Genomic DNA, 22,631 nt, shown 5'->3' with positions numbered 1-22,631 from the left:
ATATTTGGGTAAAAGAATACAAGAATATATTTCATCTCTCTTAAAAACAACTGTCACAATCATGACTCTGGTCTGGGGGATATCACGCTCAAAGCCATGAAACAAAATACGAACTTCAAGAAATTGTTTTTTAAATTATATAAAAAAGTGATCTAACTGGGCCATTTCAATCATTTGTGAGTAATAAGTATATTAAGGTCTCCTACAGATAAATGGATTGCCCTACTGATAAATGGATTGTTCTAAAGGGAGCTTGTTAATGGTTACATGAGGAATGACTGTAAAATATAAGATACTCACGTTTTAGGATATTTCTTTGCTCTAATTCTTCAGTTGTGGGCCTCTGGCTAAGTCTCCTACAATGACAAAAAGGATATACTGCAGGTTACAAACAAGGCCTCCTTGGTGGGAGATGCAAAATAAAATACTAAAGACACAAACCTTTATTTTTTTCTCTCGCTTTGAGAAACACAAATCCATTTTAAACCTACAAAATAGATTACCATCCTTTCTGTTTGGAGACTAAAGATTGTGGCTGAGACTGCTACCTATTCCCCATTATCCATTCTTCCTTCTTCCTTTTAGATATAGAACTTCCTGAGATAGAGTTGTGGCATCCTCTACCCCCAAACCACAGACTTCTGCCTCCCTAGCAGCAAATTGTGGCCATGTGACTGAGTTCTTATAATGGGATGTGAACAGAGTGGTATTTATAACTTTTACCTTTACCCTTAAAATGACTGGGTGTCTATTCCCTTTTCTCTTTCCCTCTTCCACAGGCTAGAACTTAAACCTGGTCATGTGAGTCAGCTTGGATCATGCAGATGAGAAGATCCATGGAGCAATAGGACAGAATCTGGGTGCCCAGATGACTGCATGGGCAGTGCTCCCCACCTACCTTGGACAGCCCACTACCTCTGGACCATTATGTGAAAGGGAAATAAGCATGTGAAAGTGTCTCCCATTGACCACTGCACTTTTTGGTCTTTGTTAGAATAGCTTAGTCTATCCTCTAATTAATACACAGAACATTAAAATCTAAAAAAGTTTTCTACTTAAGAGTTGATATTAACTCAAAAGATGCTCAATGTACACTGCACAGAGTCTCAAGTGAAATACTGCTTTTGTGACCTCAAATGAATTTATAATACACGTAGAGTTATCTTGAGATATATGGGCCCTTTCCATTTGCCTTCAAGAAAAACCAGGCTCATTTATGATTAGTGGCTAACTATCTGTACACAAAAGCTGAACGACCTAACAACCCTATATAACTTTGATCTTGATCTGGTTTATATTGTTAATTTGTTGTAAAATTGCTTTTGGATGTAGGATGAGTTGGTGCAAAGTAAACTAATATATATGAAGATAATAGAAGATACTATCAATTCTAAATGTTACGGCTGTGGCAGAAAGGATGTGAGGAACCGAAATCCAGAAATCCAAGAAATCCTTGATGAAGCATCCAGAAAACCACTGCTCTATGCTTAGTTCATGGTGTCAACTTGTCCCAATGTCCATCAGCAGTCCCGTTTTCAAGCATTTGGTTTGTTTTGTCACTGCTAAAAATAGCCTTGAAATAAACATCTTTGTAAAGTATAGGGGTTTTGCTTCCCTTTTGGATTGTTTCCTTTTTGTATCATCTCTCAAATGGAATCACCATGTAAAGCAAAAATTGCTTTATGATTCCTTTTTTTCTTCAGAATTATTGAACAAAGGTGCCAATATTGGGTTTAATTTTTAAAAATGTTTTACATTTTTACATATACAAGTGATATATAATTATTTAAATTAATAATAAAAATATATAGTTGTATTAACTGCTTGCTATGATCTAGGCACTTGGGTGACTTCAGTGTAGCATCTCATTTACCCACCACAAGCCACTGCTTGGCTCCATCTGTCAAATAGATAAGAGCCTCCAAACACCTGCATGCCAACCCTGCAGGTCTGACACAGTCACAGAAGTCTTCCACTTCCAAGACAGGAGAGGTATTTCTTCTACCTCCAAATCCTGCCCTGGGATCCCAGACTGCTCCTTTCTCCCAACTGACGCACTCTATTGTTTACACAGAGTGAGAGAAGTCAACAGAATAGCAAATACTATAAATATGCTTAAGTTGTTCATCAAACATTGGCACTCACTTCAATCACAACTGCCAGTTGAATGGACTTCCAAAGTCACTGGTGGCCAAAGTAGAAACCCTACAATGGCTGGAGGCAGAATGTGAAATCAGAAAATCATTTATCTGAAGTTAAAAGGGGGAAGTTGTGATGGAGGGGCTGTAGTTCCTGACTTGGATGGAGCTAGCCATTGAAGCTAACTAGTATTTCCATAGTCTCAAGGCCCACAGGACAGGACCTCATGGTAATCACAGGAATGCCAGTGAGTCCATGGATTAGGCCAGGAGCTGGGCAAACTATGGCCTATAGGCCAAATCTGGCCTTCTGCCTATTTTGGTGAATAAAGTTTTATTGGAACACAACCACATCCATTTGTCTATGTATTGTTCATGGCTGCTTTCACACTATACCACCACAGTTGAGTAGCTGCGACAGAGACCTCCTGGCCAGCAAAACCTGACATATTTCCTAACTGGTCCTTAATAGAAAAAGTTTTTTGACACTTGGCTAAGGCTTTGGTGACCCCCAAACCATTGACTGGCTGGACCAAAGGGCAAGTTCTTTGAGTGGTTCACCATCCAGGACCAACTTTAGAAAACCACATAGGCTAGTTGTGCCTTTACCCAAGTAATTCACAATGATCTCAGCTGGGTAGGAAACCACAGGTGGGAGACAATTATAATTTGGTCCGTGTGTAGTAAAATTTCAGCCATTACCTGACGAGCTTGGTTCCAATTTGCTGTCGGATTTCCTGCCTTTCCTCTTCAGATGTGCGCTGCAGTATGTTTTTGTCCTCTAGTTCCTTCTTTGATGGTCTGTTGCCAAGTTTGATAGCAAGAGTATCCCTTCGTCGTATTTTACTTGCCAAAGCACCTGAGGATTGGAAAAGGCAGAAATGCAGAGAAAGAGGCTTTAAGCAAGCAGCATTCGGGTTATATGTGACATGGGCTTTAAACAAAGTCCAGACAAAATTCTTTATCCACATGCAAGAGTGGAATTTTAATTAACCTCAGGGGAGAATAAAAAAAGTTTTGAATTGGATGTAGTTCATTTTGAAAAACTGAAGAACTATTTTTAAAAATGTTCTGAAAAATGTTTGGGTGCCATGAAAGAACTTGCAAATATCACCTCATCATTTGAAAAGTGATATTTGAAGGTTAGTTTGCTGAGACGGCAGATCATGGAAACTACTGATTGTGAAAGTCTTAAAAATGTAGCTCCTTTATTTATTTATACCATTCAGTTAATTCATGTCTTCGCCTTTCCTCTACTCAGAAATCACGCTGGAAAAAATTTATCTATGTTAGCAATGTTTTAATCCTTAATTACCCAAGTATCCCTTAATTACCAAGAATCCTCAACAGAGGATAGTTAATACCAGGTAGATGATAACAATTTCCTTGTTGTTGTTCAGTACAAACTAAAGGAATTTGACAAATTGATGTTTCATCATTAATAACATTTCACAATGAATAAATTCAATTCCATAGTGAATTCCTCCTAAGTCATGATGCTTAGAAGTTAAAACAAACAAACAAACAAACAATACAAAACTTTCCGGTTCCCTAAGTTATATATAAATAGTTGGCATAATCCACTGTACTATATCATTCCTTCCAAAAAGGTATCCTATTTCACCTATTGCAGAAGAATGATTGTTTATGATTCTTCAAAGATATTTGTCACTCTTGACTCATTCTTATCTCTCTTCGCTTTAAAGCCTAGTATAAAAGTAAGCATAAGTTTCAAACACCTTTAATAAGTAACCCAATGAATCCGTGTTTATGCTCTTTATTCAAGAAAGATTTCAAGGTGGAAAGGCCATCTCTGACCAATCTGAAAACACCTCTGTCATTAGAAAGCTTTGATTCCTTGTACAAATACAAATGTGCGTATCTTCCTCAGAGACAAAGGCCTGACCCCCTGGGCCCTGTAGAACCATCTTCTGGAAAGGCCTGTCATCAAAACCTAAACCTTAGAACATGCACATTTCTGATCTAAGAAAAGAATATGAGAAAGAAAACATCAGATGTCTGATTGCCGATGGCTTCTGTAATTTACAAAATGCACCTGCTTCTGTCCACCATCCATTTTCCTCCCCACCTCTTGAAAAAAAGTCTTACTTTCTCCACTGCCATCCTCATCCTCATCCTCTTCATCATCGTCATCATCAGTGTACAGGACAGGCCCATCAGAGTCTGAGTCATTGGCCTGGTACTCCCTTTGGCCTTCGTCCTCCAGGGCACTGAAGGATCCTGAAGATTCTCCCATAAGCTGAGGAGGCAGGAGCTGAGATGCTACCTTCCCCGGCTCATCTTTGGTTGTCAGACTGTTAAAGGCACAATAACACAGGGGTGGTGTGAAGTTCAGAGAGACAGCAAACATGACGAGAAGGAGCTCTAGTTCCATGAGCATCTTTCAAGTTGGTGAAAGGAGAAAGCAGACATAGGCAGCTAAGGACAGTGAAATGGAAAAGTAGTACTGTATGACAGTAGTACTGTATGACTTTATTCTCAAGGTTTTAGATTCTTCACCTATAAAATAGAAAGGAGGGATCCCTGGGTGGCGCAGTGGTTTAGCGCCTGCCTTTGGCCCAGGGCGTGATCTTGGAGACCCGGGATCGAATCCCACGTTGGGCTCCCGGTGCATGGAGCCTGCTTCTCCCTCTGCCTGTGTCTCTGCCTCTCTCTCTCTCTGTGTGACTATCATAAATAAACAAAAATAAAAAAAAAATCATGTATCCTCTCTGAGTTTCAGTTTCTCCATTTGTAAAACTGCCTCTCACAGGAATATATTAGTAATGTAAAATGGAAAAGGTGGAAGTTAAATGCACTCTATACAAGAAAGGTGATGTGTACAGATGCAATAATTTTCTACTAATTAGTTTGCTTAGAGTCTCTGGTTTAAAGTCACTATAAATATATTAAGCCTGCCAGTTTTCACAGACTAGAATAAGAAAAAATGCTTTACATTGAAAACATATCATATCAAAAACAATGTGAGCTTCATTTTAAGATTCAGAAAATCCCCAAATTGCCTTCTGATATAAATAGAAGAATCCAAATTTGGATGTCACGCTTCTGAAAGACCGTTTTGTGCAAAACATGTGCTTGCTGTTTTCATTAACTTAAAAAAAAACAACAACAGTTCTTTGAGTAATAAAAACAGGTAAACTTTGTCAGAATCTGAGGTGTTGAAAATTGTGCTTTGTGGTTATTAGCCTAAGGACTCTAAAATATTCTCTATTTTTCACTTATTAGAAAAATCCAACAGCCAAAATTCTTGTTTTCAAAGGGGAAACTATGCACAGCATATTTTATTTATTTTTATTGAGTAAAGTATGCACACATAAAACTTGCCTTTTTAACCATTTTAAAGTACACAGTCGAGTGGTAGCTAGGACATTTACACTATTATACAGGCAATACCACCATCCACCTCCAGAACCTTCTCATCTTCCCAAACTGAAACCGTCCCATTAAGTAATAACGGGACCCCTAGTCTTAAACCCTAGTCCCTGGAAACCACCATTTTACTTTCTGTAAAGAATTTTGATATTTTAGGTGCCTTTTTTTTTAAGATTTATTTATTTATTTATGAGAGAGAGAGAGAGAGAGAGAGAGAGAGAGAGAGGCAGAAACACAGGCAGAGGGAGAAGCAGACTTCATGCCGGGAGCCCGATGTGGGACTCGATCCTGGGACTCTAGGATTGCACCCTGGGCCAAAGGCAGGGGCCAAACCGCTGAGCCACCCAGGGATCCCCTAGGTGCTTTTTATAAGCGAAATTATGCAACAGCTGTCCTTTTGTGCCTGACTTACTTAGCAGGTCTTTCAGGTTCATCCATGCTTTAGCATATGCCAGAATTTCTTTTAAGACTTAATAATATTCCATTGCATAGATATGCAACGTTTTGTTTATCAATTCATCAGTCGATGAACATATGGGGTGCTTCTACCTTTTTTTTTTTAAGATTTTATTTCTTTATTCATGAGAGACACACAGAGAGAGGCAGAGACATAAGCAGAGGGAGAAGCAGGTTCCCTGCAGGGAGCCTGATGTGGGACTTGATCCCAGGACCCCAGGATCATGACCCAGGCCGAAGGCAGATGCTTAACCAGTGACCCACCAGATGCTTCTACTTTTTGGTTGTTACGATAACGCTGCTAAGGGCACTGGTGTACACATTATCTATTCAAGTACCTACTCTTAATATTTTTGGCTACATACACAGAAGTATAATTGCTCGATCACATGGTAATTCTAGGTTAAATTTTTTTGACGAATCATCATACTGTTTCCACAGTGTGAAATCTCATTTTAAATATGAGAAAACTGTTCCACAGTCTGGATTTCTATTTGATTGCCACTGGAGGCCATCCTTGTTTGAATAGCCTGCCATTGTGGGTGACCACAGCACATTTAGTAGACGTGTCAATTAATAACACATTCTGAAGAGCAGAACAAAAGATACTTCAGGGCTAAGCCCTAGTGTTCGTTTCTATCATTGCTCGCTAATTTATTATGACATCTATCATTATTTTAATGTCATCATTTATATTTCATAATGAGTTCTGCATACATTTACAACTTACATCTGTTCTACAGAATAAGGGGACAGATAAGCTATAGTTCATGAAACCTGAGAAGGCCATGAGTGCATTGCTCAAAACAAAGTATCAAGTCCAATCTAAAATCCAGACTTACGACTCTTAATCTGCCTATTAAATGTTATATTTTATTTTATACTTGATATTGTAAGTTACAGTCATATTGTATTATGTAGGTTATAATTAACTAAATATTAAATTATTATACTCCCAATTTGTGTTAATCAACTCATGACTTGCCTCTAATTTTCCCCCTAAGTATCTTGGACACACTGAACAAAACAATGAACTCACTAAGTTTCATGGAAATGGACTAAACACAGTCAAGTCCCCCTTGGATACAGGCTCCAGATAGGCTGCTTAGTATCTGCCTTAAATTGTCCCAGACCTAGATGATACTAATGAAGCTGACAATAAATAGAAATCTACTGCATGGTTACTACCCTGCAATATGTGAATAGAGGAAGATATTTTTACATAGCTACTTATCTTCTTTAAAGTTTTGATATTTGTATTCCAAACAGAAGCCTCCTCATGAGATGACAGGATTTTCACACATTCGTTCACTAAACATAACTGAGGGAAAGTTCTAAGTAAAGCAAGTGACTAAGAGCTAGAAATTCTAACTAAAATATCTATTTAAAAACGGAAGAAAGAAAAAAAAAAGAAGGATTTGGGGGAAAAAAATTGAGAGACTACTTATTCCAAGGCTCATTAACTCAAGAGCAAACAAACCACTCCTGCAGAATGAACTGTAATTTAAATTTTTAACTTTGAAGAACAGACAGGAAGAATATCTCAATGTCCTCTTCTAGGAAAGGATTATAGTTATCCAGAGTGACAGGAAAATCTCTATATAAATACCTTGATGTCTAATGATGTCCTAAACTTGCTCTCTGATCATAGTTCCAGTGGAAATAGTGACCAGCAGCTCTTCTGTCTGACGTCCTCTCCATACTTGGGCTGAAGACTGACATTAAACCCCCCTCCTTGTGCAGAACAGTGCTTAGCATGATACAGTGCCTTCAATAAATGTCTGAGGAAGTGGACTGGACAGTCAAGTCACCTTGGGATATGGGGTCTCTCACTGCCTAAGACTATCTAAAGAATCACCTTGTTCTACCTTGTTCTTTAATATACTGACTGACTAATAAACCCATATATTCATTCTATTCAGACCTGTCTTAAAAATTTGTACTTCCTGAACATGCTGGACATTATTTTGGTAAAAACCAATTTTAAATATAATGTCTTTCTGACTTTTGCATTCTTGGTGCTGAGTACACTGCTTAGCACATAGATGGCAAGCAGGAAATATATGCTAAAAGATTGATTTTTGAGTTCTAAAGGCTGGAGTTCATTGCAATGCTGGAAAACACACATTATAATTAAATGAAGACCTCTGCTATGTGGTGGAAGAGTTAAGGACATTATAGCCATTCCTTTCAATGTCTTCTCCCATATTGTTTATTAATGTGTCAAACAAGATAATTTGTAATTTAACACTTGTTTATCTTTCCTTCAAACCATGGTGCTCAAAAGGATAAAAACAAAAACAAAAAACAAGAAACAAATACAAAAGAAATTGCAGAAGTAGAAGTAACTGCTTTGGAAATGTATACAATTTCTAAGAGCATGGAATTTGACATGCAGCTCTGAGTATGAATCCTGACTTTGCAACTTATTAAGTGGGGAATCTAGGGCAGACTATATTACCTCTCTCAGTGCCAGTTTTCTCATCTATTAAACACAGATATTTCAGGAAAGACTAATATGAATTAATGATAACTGACAGTTTCTTGACATTAAATAACTATCCAATAAATGAAGGTGATTATTATCAGCAACTGAATAATTAACAATGATAGTCTCTTGATCCAAATCAGCTTAATTAAGGTACTAATTTTCTTAAGTCTAGAATGACAAAGTTTTCTTTGAAAGAGAAAATATTAAAAGATCACAAGAGTGAATTTTGGTTTTATTCTTAGAAATAGGAGAGGAGAGGTTGGATTTAAGAGCTCTAAGACTTCCCTAGAGAGAATTGGTTATGATGTCTACTATACTCTGACAGCCCTCCCTTCTTCATACCCGTGTGACAGGAAGGCTAATGCGGGTTTTTTTTTGTTTTGTTTTGTTTTTGCCTTTATATATAGGACTTTGTAAGGGATTAAATGCAGGGCATGAAGAAGAATGAGAACCCTTGGGATGAATCCCAGGTTGCTGACTTTTGCTGACTTGGGCAACTGGATGATGTCATGTCTGTGGCATACCAGATTCTGTACTGTTGCTGGGGACATAGGGGCAAGCAGATATGTTGCTTAGCTCTGTCCCATGGGTAGGAAAAAAGGGTTACCAGAGTAGAGCAGATGCAACAACTGATTCTGTCTGGATGAGTGCTGAAATGCGCCAGAGAGGTTGGGATGGGAATTGAGGAAGCAAGAAAGGAGGCCCCTCTGAGGCTAGAGGAAAAAGAGATGGAATCTGAGAGAGTTCTTTCCTAATGGTCTTTATTTTCTTCAAGATAGAGAAGGTTAAATGGCTTGTTGTAATGAAGGTAGGCAGGAATGGGTGAGCAATCTGGACACAGATTACTCACTTTAAGTGAATAATCTCACTTACTTACTTACTTTAAGTAGTAAAGACTTAAAATAACCACTGTAAAGAAAGGAAAGGGAAGTGTCCGGGGAAAGAAAAGGGACTGCTGAACAGTAATGAAGCAGCCTCTACATCTACTTGAAAGCCACAGATCTGAAGTGGTACCTGTCAGAAAGATTGATGTCATCTTCCCTAGTAGCCTATGACATTCCTGGGGCAGGGCTATGAAAAACCAAAGGGTGGATGATATGTGTGTTTACCTTACAGTCACTAGATGAAATTGCAAAAGAAAACCGAGTAGATTCCTTCATTTCCAATAGAGTGGTTTAGTGATTTTTGGTATTCAGCTTTATAGGTGATATGGATGGAATATGGGGTTTATGCCCCAACTCACCATTTTGCATTTTCTCGGCTCACACTTAAGCCAGTGCCTGAGAGGACAGTGGTTCTGTTGGTTGGCTCTTCGGTCCAGAGAAGCTGACTGGGGTCTAAGGCAGGGACAGGCAAGTCAGCTCCATTGCTGACCAGGACAACAGGAGAGTCTGAGGCAACAGTGCTCTGCTCCTCATGAGGCAGAGGAGGGGAGGGGGGGCGAGGGGGTGGGGCCACAGGAGGTGGAGGGACTGCAGACTTAGATTTGCCTGTGGTCTGCTCATCGGTCCCAGAGACAGTCTGCTCAGATTTGAGACTTTCCACCCTTGTCTCAGAAGATTCTCCTTTCAGGTCAGGCGTGCCAGAGGTGGTTGCATCTGAGGATGATCGAGAGGTTGGCTGCTTGCCGGTTTTTTTCTTGCCCTTTGTGATTCCTACTGTCCCTGTTTTGCTAGAGAGTGTCTCCTTCGAAGCTCTAGGACGAGATGAGGTGGAGGAAGTAGATGGTGAAGCTGATGATTTGGACCCAGTTGCTTTTTTTGAATGAGAGGAACCAGCTAAAATAGAGAGATTTTGCATTAAAAGTCAAAGAAGCCTTATAAATAAACAAATGAGATGCAATGGTCAACAACGATGTTCCCTTTAAAATGGTAACATTTGTCAAATAAAAGGAAATAGGATAATAATGATAATGGTTTTATTTCCTGCCCCCTCCCTACTCCCAATCTAAGAGGGAGCCAATGATGCTGAAGGTAGAAGCATAAGGGACAAGAGTCCTCTCCTAAGGAGACTAAGGAGTCCCTCTAGCTTTTTTAGCTGAGCCAGCCAAAGGGAAATCCTCAGCTCCTTGTCTTATCGGTCCACTGAATGAGTCCCTACATGCTCCAAAGAAGGGACATCACAGTGCATAAAGGACAGACAGACAGCAGCTGTCTGGGTAGAGCATAAGGTTGGGCTCATCACAAATTATGCATGTGCTATGACGTCTTTTTGGGAATGGAGTGGCCCACATTCAGAAAGCCTAGGATATATCCCTCTGGCTCCTTTCTGGACCAAAAGCAAATGTACTCAACTCCAAACCAGTTATCCCCATGGTTCTAGAGAGAGAAGTTGGCCATGCCAGCTCACACCTCCATCTGCTCCGGTGATAGGGTACAGTGAAAACACATGGCCACATAGGAAAGACAAGTCATTTTCAAAATATCAAAAGGCAACTGGGTGATGGGTAGTAAGGAGGGCACCTGAAGTTATTTATGAGCACTGCGTATTATAAGCAACTGATGAATCACTAAATTACCTCTGAATCACTAAATTACCTCTGAAACTAAGAATACACTATATGTTAATTAAATGGAATTTAAAAAATCTCTCAAGCCTCACAAAATATCAAAGGGCAGAAATTTTTTTTTTTTTTTTTTACAAAAAATGTCTAAATGGGTAGCATTGGAATAATTTGAAGGGAAACAGTGTCATTCTCAGATCTTGTGACAAATACCCTTGCAAAGCCAATCTTTTTTTTTTTTAAGATTTTATTTTTTTATTCATGAGAGACAGAGAGAGAGAGAGAGAGAGAGAGAGGGGTAGAGACACAGGCAGAGGGAGAAGTAGGCTCCATGCAAGGAGCCTGACGTGGGACTCGATCCTGGGTCTCCAGGATCACAGCCTGGGCTGCAGGCGGCGCTAAAGCACTGCCCCACCAGGGCTGCCCAAAGCCAATCTTTCTTACCACTTATGTTCCTAGAAGGTCTTCATCAGAGGATGGTTGTGGCCACTAGAAGGTATTTGCCTACTTTTGGAATGGTGGAAGGGGAGGAGGGCGGGGAGTGGGGGTGAATGGGTGACAGGCACTGAGGGGGGCACTTGACGGGATGAGCACTGGGTGTCATTCTGTATGTTGGCAAATTGAACACCAATAAAAAATAAATTTATTATTTAAAAAAAAGGATTGCCTTCAATCAAACCATCTTAAAAAAAAAAAAAAACTTAACTCTCCTTTTCTTTATATTATTTTGGGAAACACATTTAAACTCCTACCAGAATAGTCTTTTGTCTCATGACCTGTATGATCTATAAATTTCTCCTAATTGCCTCTTCTGTTGTAATGTTATATGTTTCTTTTTCATGAGGGGTTAAACTATTTTCCACAGAACTATTAGAAAATATCTTGTTAGTATTGTGGAGCCAATCCATGACAGATATTACAGTAACTTACCTTTATTGAAGTCAGTTGGGGGAGGGTCAAGGGATGAAAAACAAAGGAATAGACAATGAGATATAAGACTTCACAACTCTGATATACTAAAAAAGATTGAGTCTCACTTGGTGAAAAGATCCAGACTTAAAAGATATCTTTATAGCTTGGGTCTTTATTATTTTAGGTACACACAACTAGAATTCACACTACCCCCTGCTCATACTACTACTTTAAAATTAACAATCTTCACTTGCTAATAGGTAATAAGACAAAGGTATTAAGCATACTTCTCCAATCTAAATTCATCCTAAATTTATTTTTCACAATGACAATCTAAGGATTTGAAGTCTAAACATGTTCAATTATCTTTGCAGGTAAATTGAACAGAATCCCTTTCACATACCAATATATTCCAATGTGTATTTTATATATATATATATTTTTTAAAGAATATTCTTTCTTTCCTAACAGCTTTCCTAAAGTTAACTTTAGCTTGATTTAAGGAAAAAGACAATTTTTTCAATGTTGGGGTGCAATGTCAAGTCATAGTATCTTCTAAAATGACAAGACTTCGCTGAAATTAACCATGTTCCTTAAGCTACCTTGAATTAAGGCCGTAATTAAAAAAGTAAAACCACCTCTCCTCAGTTAAATACTTCTATCGTTAACACAATGTGTAACAATGAGAAAGGAAAAAAAAAAAACAATATAGGAGATTTGACCTTACTTCACTCACAAAGCAGCTGAATGTGATAAGCCAATATCTGGTTATCTGGAGGTCTATACTAACAGGAATTGAAGAATCTTGATAGCTCTTACAAGAATTGAAAAATCTGACTAAAAATCAAGAGTTGCATCTGAAAGAACTTTTCTAGAAGGACATGATTCAAATAAAACAAAGTTACCATGTAGAATCTAAATGGTTACAAATGGAATATCAGTTGGATTTTGAAGGAGTATTATCAATATTTGATAAAAGGATTCTTGCACAACAGTCTTGTTGGTATAGTTCAATGAAACTCCTTTTTCTCTGGGACTGACTGGGAAGAGCAACACTGTTATTCATACTTTGGGCCAGTGGAGCCTCTCAATACAATGGACAATAGCATGACTGTGTTATTCTCCTAGGAACATCACGAGTCCATAAACAAACCTTCAAGTAAAATATCTGGATATAACTAAAAATCTCTGATGAAAGCTGTCCCCTGCCCTGGCATTAATCACCAGCTTTCTTCTGAGAGAAATGAGAGAGCCCAAGCCAAGTCAACAGTGTGCCACTACCGTAAGGGGCAGGAGGAAGTGAGAAAGTTTGTATAATTCCCAAGCATGGGGAGTTGCGGCTTTTCTTTAAGAAGTGGGTCACCACCTGCCTCACTTCAAGCACTGCTCCTCAGGTTTGCTAGGCAGTCTGGGAAACACAGCAATGCCAAGAAGAATGGATGCATGGCAGTTGGTGCCTGAGGAAATGGCCTGGAGGCACTTTGCTCAGGCACTAACGAAGCACAACATTCTGAGACATTTCATTTCAGAGCTTATTAGTAGACAACCAGACACTCAAGGTCAAGAGCCAAAGAGAGGAGCACAGTAGAGAAACATCTATTGGTATTTGGAGGGCTGCTCTACTGTCCAGGAGGCCATTCTCTGAGCAGTATGAGTATAAATGATGGAGGGGAAAAAGATTAATATGAAGGCATAGCCTGGTAGCCAATCTGTAAGAAAGTTACCGATTTTGAGGAAAATAAGGTTTGCTACAACACAGCAGAATGTTCATGCATGTTTTAATAGAAAAATCCATTCAGCATATATACTTTGATCACTGTCCCTTTTTACAGCTGGATGACATGGTAGGTGTCTTATGCCACTTGACTAGAAGACTGGGAGCTCTATTTTGCATTAAATATATCTGATTTGAAAGGAAAGCTGGACAGACATTACATGGTGTTTGTAAGTGGCTCAAACCACACCTGTTGATGTGTAATAGTGACTTGTAACTACCCTAGTAGGATGCTATTCCTCATAATACATGGAAATCTCAGGATGGGGGTGGACAGTGAACACTGAGCATGTGACATGACTTTCAACTTGGATGAAACAACTGTGATTCCAGTAGAGAGGGGTGGAGTGGAGCTGGACCGAGTGATATGAACCCTCTGTCCATTTGTCAGTAGAGAAACGACTATGTATGCTGAAAGATTTAAGATACTAAGATCTGGCAAAAATGTCAAAGATGTAAGTATCATATTCTTATATGCAACTTAAGATATCTTGAAGGAAAAACCAAGCCAAAAAGCCAGTCATAAACTCAAATAGGCAGAAGGCCAGGTGATGTGCAAATAATGTGATATCAGATCACTGCTATTCATCAGGCACACTACACCTTGAATCCTTCTATTGGTTCCTACACAGATAGTAGATACTTGGGATGAAAAAGGTCTAATCACCCAAAAACTAATGAGATCAACTAATCAATTGGTTGACTTTCCTTTGGTAGAGACAATAACAAAGGAATCTCCTGGGTATTCTCTAGGTCAAAGCAAAATCCACTGGTGTTACATTCTAAGACACCAGATACCAAAAAGGCCACCATTCCTAGAAAAAGTAATGAGCCCCACCCCAGAGCCAAATACCCTAGACTCCAGCCCACAGGGGGCATACTCACCAGCCTCTCGGGTCGTGTTTCGGCTTGTTGGCTTGGGTGGAGGGATGGGGGCCTGCTTACCAGGAGCCTTGGTAATTTTTTTAATAGGAGGCACTTCGTCAGCCTTGGGGCTTGCCCCAGCAGCAGCCCCTTTTGGAGGCACAGGTGTTTTTTTGGGCTTAGGTTTGGGTTTAGGCTTAGGAAGAGCTGGAGGAGATGGAACAGGAGCTGCCGGTGTTTCAGAGTGGTTTTCAGTGTTCTCTACAAATGAGAAAGTGAACAGAAGCAGACTGATACAGACACACACCATATAAATAGAAGGAGCAAGACATATGGCGACAGTGATACAAACACATGGCTGCTGGGCCTTTGGGAACCAGTGGGGTTGTTTACACCAGGGACAGAACAGTCAGGGGTAAAGAGGATCAAAGGTGCAAAGGCTGAAAGCCAAACTGGGGTGCACTGTCTGGGTACATTAATCATTCCCGTGATAAAACAGGGTTGCATAAGTTACTCTGATGAAGTTATGTTCAGGATGAGTGTTGATGTCCATGGTCAGGGGCCAACACTGGCCATGAACTGGTGGCTGCTGAATGAGGATATGGGTGTGAGTGCTAAACTTAAACTGAACAGAACTGGGCAGCCCGGGTGGCTCAGCGGTTTAGCGCTGCTTTCAGCCCAGGGCCTGATCCTGGAGACCTGGGATTGAGTCCCAGGTCAGGCTCCCTGCATGGAGCCTGCTTCTCCCTCTGCCTGTGTCTCTGCCTCTCTCTCTCTGTGCCTCTCATGAATAAATAAATAAAATCTTAAAAAATAAAAAAAACTGAACAGAACTGAAGGGCACCGAGAGTGGCAGATCAGTGCACTGCACATAATGCCATGAAAACTGACAGCAAGGCAGTGCCTAGATTACTTGACCTTCATGTCCTCTGTGCAGGGCCTTTCTCTCAGGAGAACTCAAGCCCCACCAACCAGAAAGTGATTTGAGCTTTGTCTCAAATTATGGTCAAAAATCAATCATTTTCTACGCTAAAGAAGGCTCTGTAGCATTTTTTCTAGGAAGCATAATGCACTGATGAATAAACTATTTTTTTTTAACTATTAAAATTTTCTTAAGCTCTCGCAGCGCACAAAGGCAGCTTCCTGCTTTCCAGTAACTTCCTCTGTCCTTTTCAAATAGTGTCACAACTACAGGTACAGAGGATGCAGAATCCCCCAAAATATCAAATTTGTTTTTGTTGTAAACACAAGTAACAACGTTGGAAAGACAAGGGTTGAAATTCATTAAAAAGAAAAAAAAAAAAAAAGTCGTACCTAAGGACAGAAGCCTCTCACAAGATTTTGCCTAACTGGAGGAGAAACAGTCTGAGTCTCTCATTATGGAAAGTGAAGGCTCTGAATGTTTATTCATGTACTCGCATCTGTATTGTTTCTAATGGTGGCTGATCAAAATTAAAATAAATTAAAACACAGTTCTGGTCCAAAGAGCTAAGCAGTATTTCTTGAAAAATGAAGCACAATAAAACAAACAAACAAAAAAACCCATAAGACAGTGTTAAGACAAGACTAATAAGTAAACCTTTACTGAATATATCCTTCCATTATCGAATGACCAGAAAGGTTTTAATATCAAAATGCATTGCATTTTATTATTATTTCTTTTGTTTAATTTCTCATTCTAGTGAATGTAAAGTGAGACTGTCATTTTTTTCACTACTTTCCCTCAGTCCATGTAGATAACTACCATAAGAATGATTCAAGTTATAATAGGTAATCAATAAAGCTTTTCTTTTATCTTCCCTCAGCCATGAAACCTACCATAGTCCCCTCCTGCCCCTGAACTTACTGGTATTTATGGTCTGAGCTACTTGTTCAATATTTTCCAGAGGCTACTTTGTATGTGTGCCTTTCTACTCATATAGTGTGTCTTTTTAACTAAGTAGTGACTCTCCTAACCTAACTGGTCTGAACCAGAAGGCCACTTAGTCACCAACGTCAGTTAGAGTTGAGAACAATACAAGTTGATGCCACACATAAATCACTTCATTTTAACATAAAATATATAAATCTATGTTGACTTGCCATGTCTTTTGACATAGGGCATGGGCCTACCCTTTAAATACCTTTTGATTTGACTCTGTAAGATTAGACAGTTGCATAATGCACAGAGATCAAGCCTGATGATACTCTCCATAGTGAGAGCCCATCAGATTCATCTGCAGCACTGGCGATCTCAATTCTCTTTCATGCTACAAACCTTCGCAGGTTTTAGCCTGTCCTCTCAGGCCTATCACTGAGATCTTTCTTTTTTCTAAGGTTTCAAACTCTAAAACTGCACCCCAAAGAATACAGTTTCTGGGTTTGGGAGGGAGGAGATGTTCACTCTATGACAGTTGGGAGTGACAATCCCAACCAGGTTAAAAGTGAACATGCTGCATGCAAGCTCTTGGCATTTGTGGACAAGCACCATCCATACCTCTGTCCTCTATGAACTCTACCAATGCTGTGTGCATGTTTGCTATATAGCCAGTATTTATGTATACTCTGTGGAGAACACTAAGGGGTGTGTGTGTCCCTGTATGCAAACAGTATGCTCTTCTGACTAAACTATGAATTCCGTTTGTCTAAAATGTCATAACCCATTAAACAAAATGCTTTAAACATGAGGTTTATTCAATGAATATGACTGGCTGATAGTTATTACCACCACGTTAGTAGAAAAAAACTCTTTGCTTGTATCTGAGAGGTAATTAATGAAGTCATTATATTTTTTATTATTACCATATGACCTGATGACATGACATAAACTAACGGTGTATGAGTATTATCTTTTCCAGAGGTGGTTAAGGAAGGGGTGCCTATTCGCTCTGGGTTGATACAGATACTATGTTCTAAAACAATGTGTCTGGAGGATAGCTATTTATTGTACTATGGCTCCTTCCATCATATGGAATGTTCAGGTCAACACTCAGGAACAAACCTGAGAATAGCACATGACCCTCCCTTTGCCAAGAAAGCACCTCTGCCCCAATTCCTTTCCTTCACCTGACTACCTCCTTGTCTCCTTCAGATCTCAGTTTGGAAATATCTGCTTCTAAGAACCAAATTTGATCCCCATTGCAAGCTCCCCTGGCTGCATGTACTCAGGCATTCCAGAGTACTTTGTATCTTGTATGGCGATTGCCAGTTTGCATGTTGGTCTCCTATAGCCTAGGATCTGCTCAAAGCCAAAGACTATTTTTGACTTGCCACTCCTTTCCTGGCCCCAGCAAAGCCTTACCATGTTAGATCTTCATTATTATTTGTGGAACAAATGTAAGTAAGTCACTTTTACTTCCTTGAAAGCTCTCTATAATACCTCAATAGATCTGATACCAAATAATTCTCAGATTTCTTATATTTAATACCAATATATGTATAACAAATTGAAGATCAGTTTTTCTTGTATATTTAAAGGCACTTACTGAGAAAGAATAATGGGAGACTAAAAGCCCTGAAGGTTTTAAGGGAAAAGTCTCCAGTGTTAGGTATAGGAAGTCCAAGATCACTGTACCAACTCTGGATTCCAATGCCGTCTGGAGCCCCAGAAAAACCTAAGGGTCCTTGGTGGAACCTACACACAATGCAGTGTATAGGGCATTTGTCACTTGTTTTGTTTTCATTGACACTGATGTGGCAATTATTAAAGTACTGATATATTATCTTAAAAAGGTATACAAGCATTTGGGAGTTTAAAGGCATGTAATATGGTTTTGCAAATATGATCAACTAATAGATGAAATAGCATTCTTGGATAAATTGGCTTAATGTGAAAGGAAAGGGATCATTTCACCCCCCACAAAGGAAATTAAGAACACCTAAAGGATGAATTAAGAATATGGAATTGTGGATTTGCATGCTAGTGAGACCATGAAAGGACCAGAAGTAAAAGTGAATCTTGGGTTGTTTTTTGGAATTAAACACTGTCTTTCCAGAGAAATCAATGGTTATCTTTGTTTATGAGGCACTTTTTACTTAACAAAATACAATGTAATGTGAATTATGAGTGACATTCTTTTTATTCTCAGGAAATGGCTTTCCATACCAAATGCCTTCCCTCACTCTCAGTGTGGCTCTGGCAGGCACGCCATCCACACAGTGAGGGGGAGGCCTTGTTGCCTTACTGGTGGTGTGACAGCATGTCCAGCATTCCATCTCTTTCTGTACAGACCAGCCAAGCAAGATGCTATCTTAGATCTCGTTTGACCAAAAAGAACTGAACGTACTAATTCTAAGTAAATTAAACAAAAACACTTCTCATGTATCCATGGACCTATGACTATGAGGTCTGCCATCTTTTTAGAACACCAAGACCTGCTGGTTTAATTAATATAAAACTATCAACAACTTTTTATTAAGTTGATAAGGAAACATTTCCTTTGAAGTTTGGCCAGTCCACTGACTGACATCCCACATAGACCAGGTAAGCACCAATGATGGTTCTATTACATAATGAAGGGTGTGATTCTTGAATGTGAAAAAGCCATACCAGGGACAAACCACAGATGGCTTTGAAATTTAACAGTTTGGTGAGACAGGACAGTTGGACTTAAAAAAAAATCGCTACTTGCATGAATACTTTCAAATTAATACCACTGAAATTTGTTTAGGCCTATTTTCTCTTTATGTTCCAGGAATATGATCATTAAAAACATTAGTTAACTTCTTGTAATCAGTATTTGTAAATTTAACCAGAGTCTTTCAATAGAACAGGACTAAGTAAAGCCCCATGAATACTATTCTTAATACTGAATAAATAAAGCAAAATAATAACAGATTGTTCATAGAGGCTTCCAAAGTTTTTACAGGCTAATTTATATGCAAATAAAAAGCTATGGACTTCAAGAGAAGATGATTTTAAGTTACAACGTCTGTCAAATGCTCTTTCGTTTTCTTTGTCTTTAGAGGATTTGGATCAAGAACAGAGGAAGAGAATGCTTTCAGCAGTTTCTAAGAATTCTCAAAATGCCTACAGGACCTAAGCTAGGTCTGAGAAATTTTTGCCATCCAACTCAGAAGGAGACATTATAGAACAGGAAATAGTCTGTTTCCTGAGGATTCATTTCTATGCTGCATGGAATCATTTAGAATCTCCCAACAAATCCGTACATTGTAGGAGTTTCAGTTCAGGTTTCATTAAGTACAAGGCCTGCACATGATAGCAGTCGCAGGGAGAGGTAATCAATCAGGCAGTGATGAGGAACTTGTGAAATGTTTTGAGGGATCCTTGATAGACACAGATTTTGCTGGTGCCCTAATTGACTATAGTATATTCACTCTAGAAACCAAGGTCTTTAAAGAAGCCTTCAGGAATGGTATAATTGCCCCTGGCATATTGTGAAATTTCCAGTTGCACAGACAAATCATGAAGCTGAGACTGTGGTCAATATAGCAACCAAAGTCCCCAGCATCTCTGTGAACTACAGTCTTGGGTCTTTCTCAAAAATGTCTAGAACCTGGACTAGAACCTATAATATTGAATGTATGGATGCCATCAACCAAGCTCCCACTTTTGGAGGGACAATGCTGGGCTGAAAGGGTCATCTTGGTTTTGACATTCTTCCATTCCTCCATATTGACATGCTCACACAGGTCAGTTTTAACTGGGAGAAAGAAATATTCAGACTGATGGCATTTTTTTCTAAAAATAAGACTAAATACTGAAGGAAAACTCCCGAAAAAAGGATAATATTCCCAGATATCTCTAATGATTGAAGAGGCTATCCCTTCTGATTAATAATGTTAACTAATGCTTTTAAATAAAAAATTAAATTATGTGCTTACAAAATGGATGCATGTGGCTGAGAAAACCATCCTATTTCTCTTCACTCGTTGAAATTTCTCTCTTCTTTGTGTTTGCAAACCTGTTCTCTAACTGGTCTTAAGAGTCACTACTTGGACACTAAGACCTGATTCTCAACGTTGAGCTGTATTGAAGTAAAAGAAGATGGAGTTTCTCTTGATTTTACCTTTCTTATCTTCTGCCTTTTCTTCCAGAGGTGGTGCTTTTTCAGCTACAGAGCCATTACCTTCTTCAGATTTTACTACATTTTCCTCTCGGGTAGATTCCTCTCCGATGGGTATCATGTGCCCGTTTGAATTTTCAAAGTTAACTGTTACATCTCCATCTAAAATGGGGAAAGAAACACCTAGATGTCTAATTTGATGGCTTTCTTAAAACCCAGTTTTCCAGTTACTAGGACTGTAGGGTTTGGGTTCATGTTTCACACCCTGGGAACCAAATACATCCTGCATAGTTTCACCATGTTTTACTAAATAATTCATTCAAATGAAAGAGCTAGAAAATCCTTAGTCTTGGGGGAAAGTAGCAATGGAGGGGATGTCCACATGCCCTTTCAGGACAGTAGAAGTTATTATCCTAATTTTACAATATCCCGGGGCAACAGAGCCCTTCTCTTCTTGTGCTGAGGCTTTGTTGAAATCAGTACTTAGGAGTTTCTTTGTCATTCACAAACTGAATGGTAATAGGAGAAATCTGAAAAATGGAATAAACATTTTAACAAGCACTGAAAACAAAAAGTGAATATAAATACACAAATAACACGAAATGTAATTACACATAAAAATGATTAGAGGCGAATATGAAAATACACAACCACCGCTCTCAGATGATTGCATCTGTGATATGTTAACTTTACATAGGAATAAAATTGCCACTCTGTATTCAGGGAAAGATGGTAGCGAGGCTAATTTTATTTTCATTTTCTTATTTGGTGGAGATATTAAAATGTACTCAGGTAATTGTTACAAATAACTGACCAAAAGCCTTTAGTGTGGATTAATGATAATTTGAAAACACTAGGGAAAGAAAATGTGGAAAAAAGTAATTATAGAGGAACTTTTAAAAAATCACAACTGAAAATAAAATTTTTAATATGTTATCTAAACCAGAAATACCTAATATTAATTAATCCCTGAACTTTCATAATTTCTAGAAGTTTCTAATGTGAATGACATTTTGCATAAACTCTTAATTCAGTGATGCTTGAAAAGATGAACCCTAGATCATATTTAGAACATTTTAAGAGGCTTTGCTACCACTAGTAAAAAAAAAAAAAAAAGTTTTGACTTTGCAAACTTGAAGAAATGCATGATTAGAGTTATTTTTATGCAGTCTTTGATTAATCTTACTTTGGCAATGATTATAAAAACAGAGATCATCTCTCAAATTTTCATTAAGTATAATTGAACTGGTTTGGCTCAACAATAAAATCCATTGGCCTTCTTCATAAAAATAGGCATGACATTTTAATAATAAAAATACATATCATGGAATTATGTCATGCTCAAAATGAAAAAGCAATCGTTACTGAACCACATAACTTCCAAGTACCTACAATCTGATTCCTGTATAAAAAAGTAAAATAGATGATAATTGAAGGCAATGCCATTGTAAATAAATCTTAACTATTTCAATAAAATTAGGGTAATACTTTTCAAGGAGTATAGGTCAAGCCAAAGGGAAACTAAAAGATTCTTAATTCTTATTATTAGATTCCAAGGAATTCACTATTAAAAACAAGGGAGAGGAGACACAATGTAACATTAACATCCAGATATTAGACACAGGAAAACTAAAAACTAATGTAAGAATGGAAAATCCCAAATAAAACAGAAAACCATCTCTTTATACAAAACTCTTAATTTTTAGGTAACTCAAATATAAATTTATCTTTGATTACTTTGGCTTTAGTATTTCAACAAAAATATGTTAAAGTCATGTTAATGAAAACTTAATTACATTTTAACTCTTATTATGCTAAAATTCTTTATTATTAGGTTAAATAACTGATTTTAAAATCTAGAACAAAAAAAGCCAGAGAGAAAATTACATTGTCATGGTGCAACAAGAAATTGGATTTTCACATAATATTCAGAGTCAACAATGTGGAAAGATACTTACTTTGAGGTCTGAAAATAAAGCTAGCACGTATGAAAACAATGGTAGAGAAAGGAGACCTAGATGTGATAAATATAAATTCAAGAATAAAGCAGAGAACTGAAGTTATTAGTAATTGATTTGTGTGTGTACACTGAAAA

The 22,631-nt window shown here is 38.3% G+C and overlaps 1 protein-coding gene across 3 annotated transcripts in view; it reads right to left on the bottom strand.

Moving 5' to 3' along the window:
- The window catches only part of PHACTR2 (phosphatase and actin regulator 2), a 124,735-nt gene that overhangs the window by 35,424 nt on the left and 66,680 nt on the right, over positions 1-22,631 (bottom strand). Inside the window, exons 4-9 of one of the 3 annotated variants that reach the window (XM_041736597.1) lie at positions 20,540-20,698; positions 14,553-14,792; positions 9,722-10,256; positions 4,248-4,453; positions 2,841-2,997; positions 301-356 (exon numbers count right to left, since the gene is read on the bottom strand). In XM_041736597.1, coding sequence (XP_041592531.1) covers positions 301-356; positions 2,841-2,997; positions 4,248-4,453; positions 9,722-10,256; positions 14,553-14,792; positions 20,540-20,698 — 1,353 coding nt within the window. The remainder of the gene's footprint in view (positions 1-300; positions 357-2,840; positions 2,998-4,247; positions 4,454-9,721; positions 10,257-14,552; positions 14,793-20,539; positions 20,699-22,631) is intronic. The other 2 variants (XM_041736603.1, XM_041736608.1) reach the window with 2 other exon arrangements.

The sequence above is a fragment of the Vulpes lagopus genome, chromosome 2 (assembly GCF_018345385.1).
Source record: "Vulpes lagopus strain Blue_001 chromosome 2, ASM1834538v1, whole genome shotgun sequence".
Taxonomy (NCBI): domain Eukaryota; kingdom Metazoa; phylum Chordata; class Mammalia; order Carnivora; family Canidae; genus Vulpes; species Vulpes lagopus.
The sequence above is the reverse complement of the archived record's forward strand: the minus strand, read 5'-3'. Positions and strand labels throughout refer to the sequence as shown.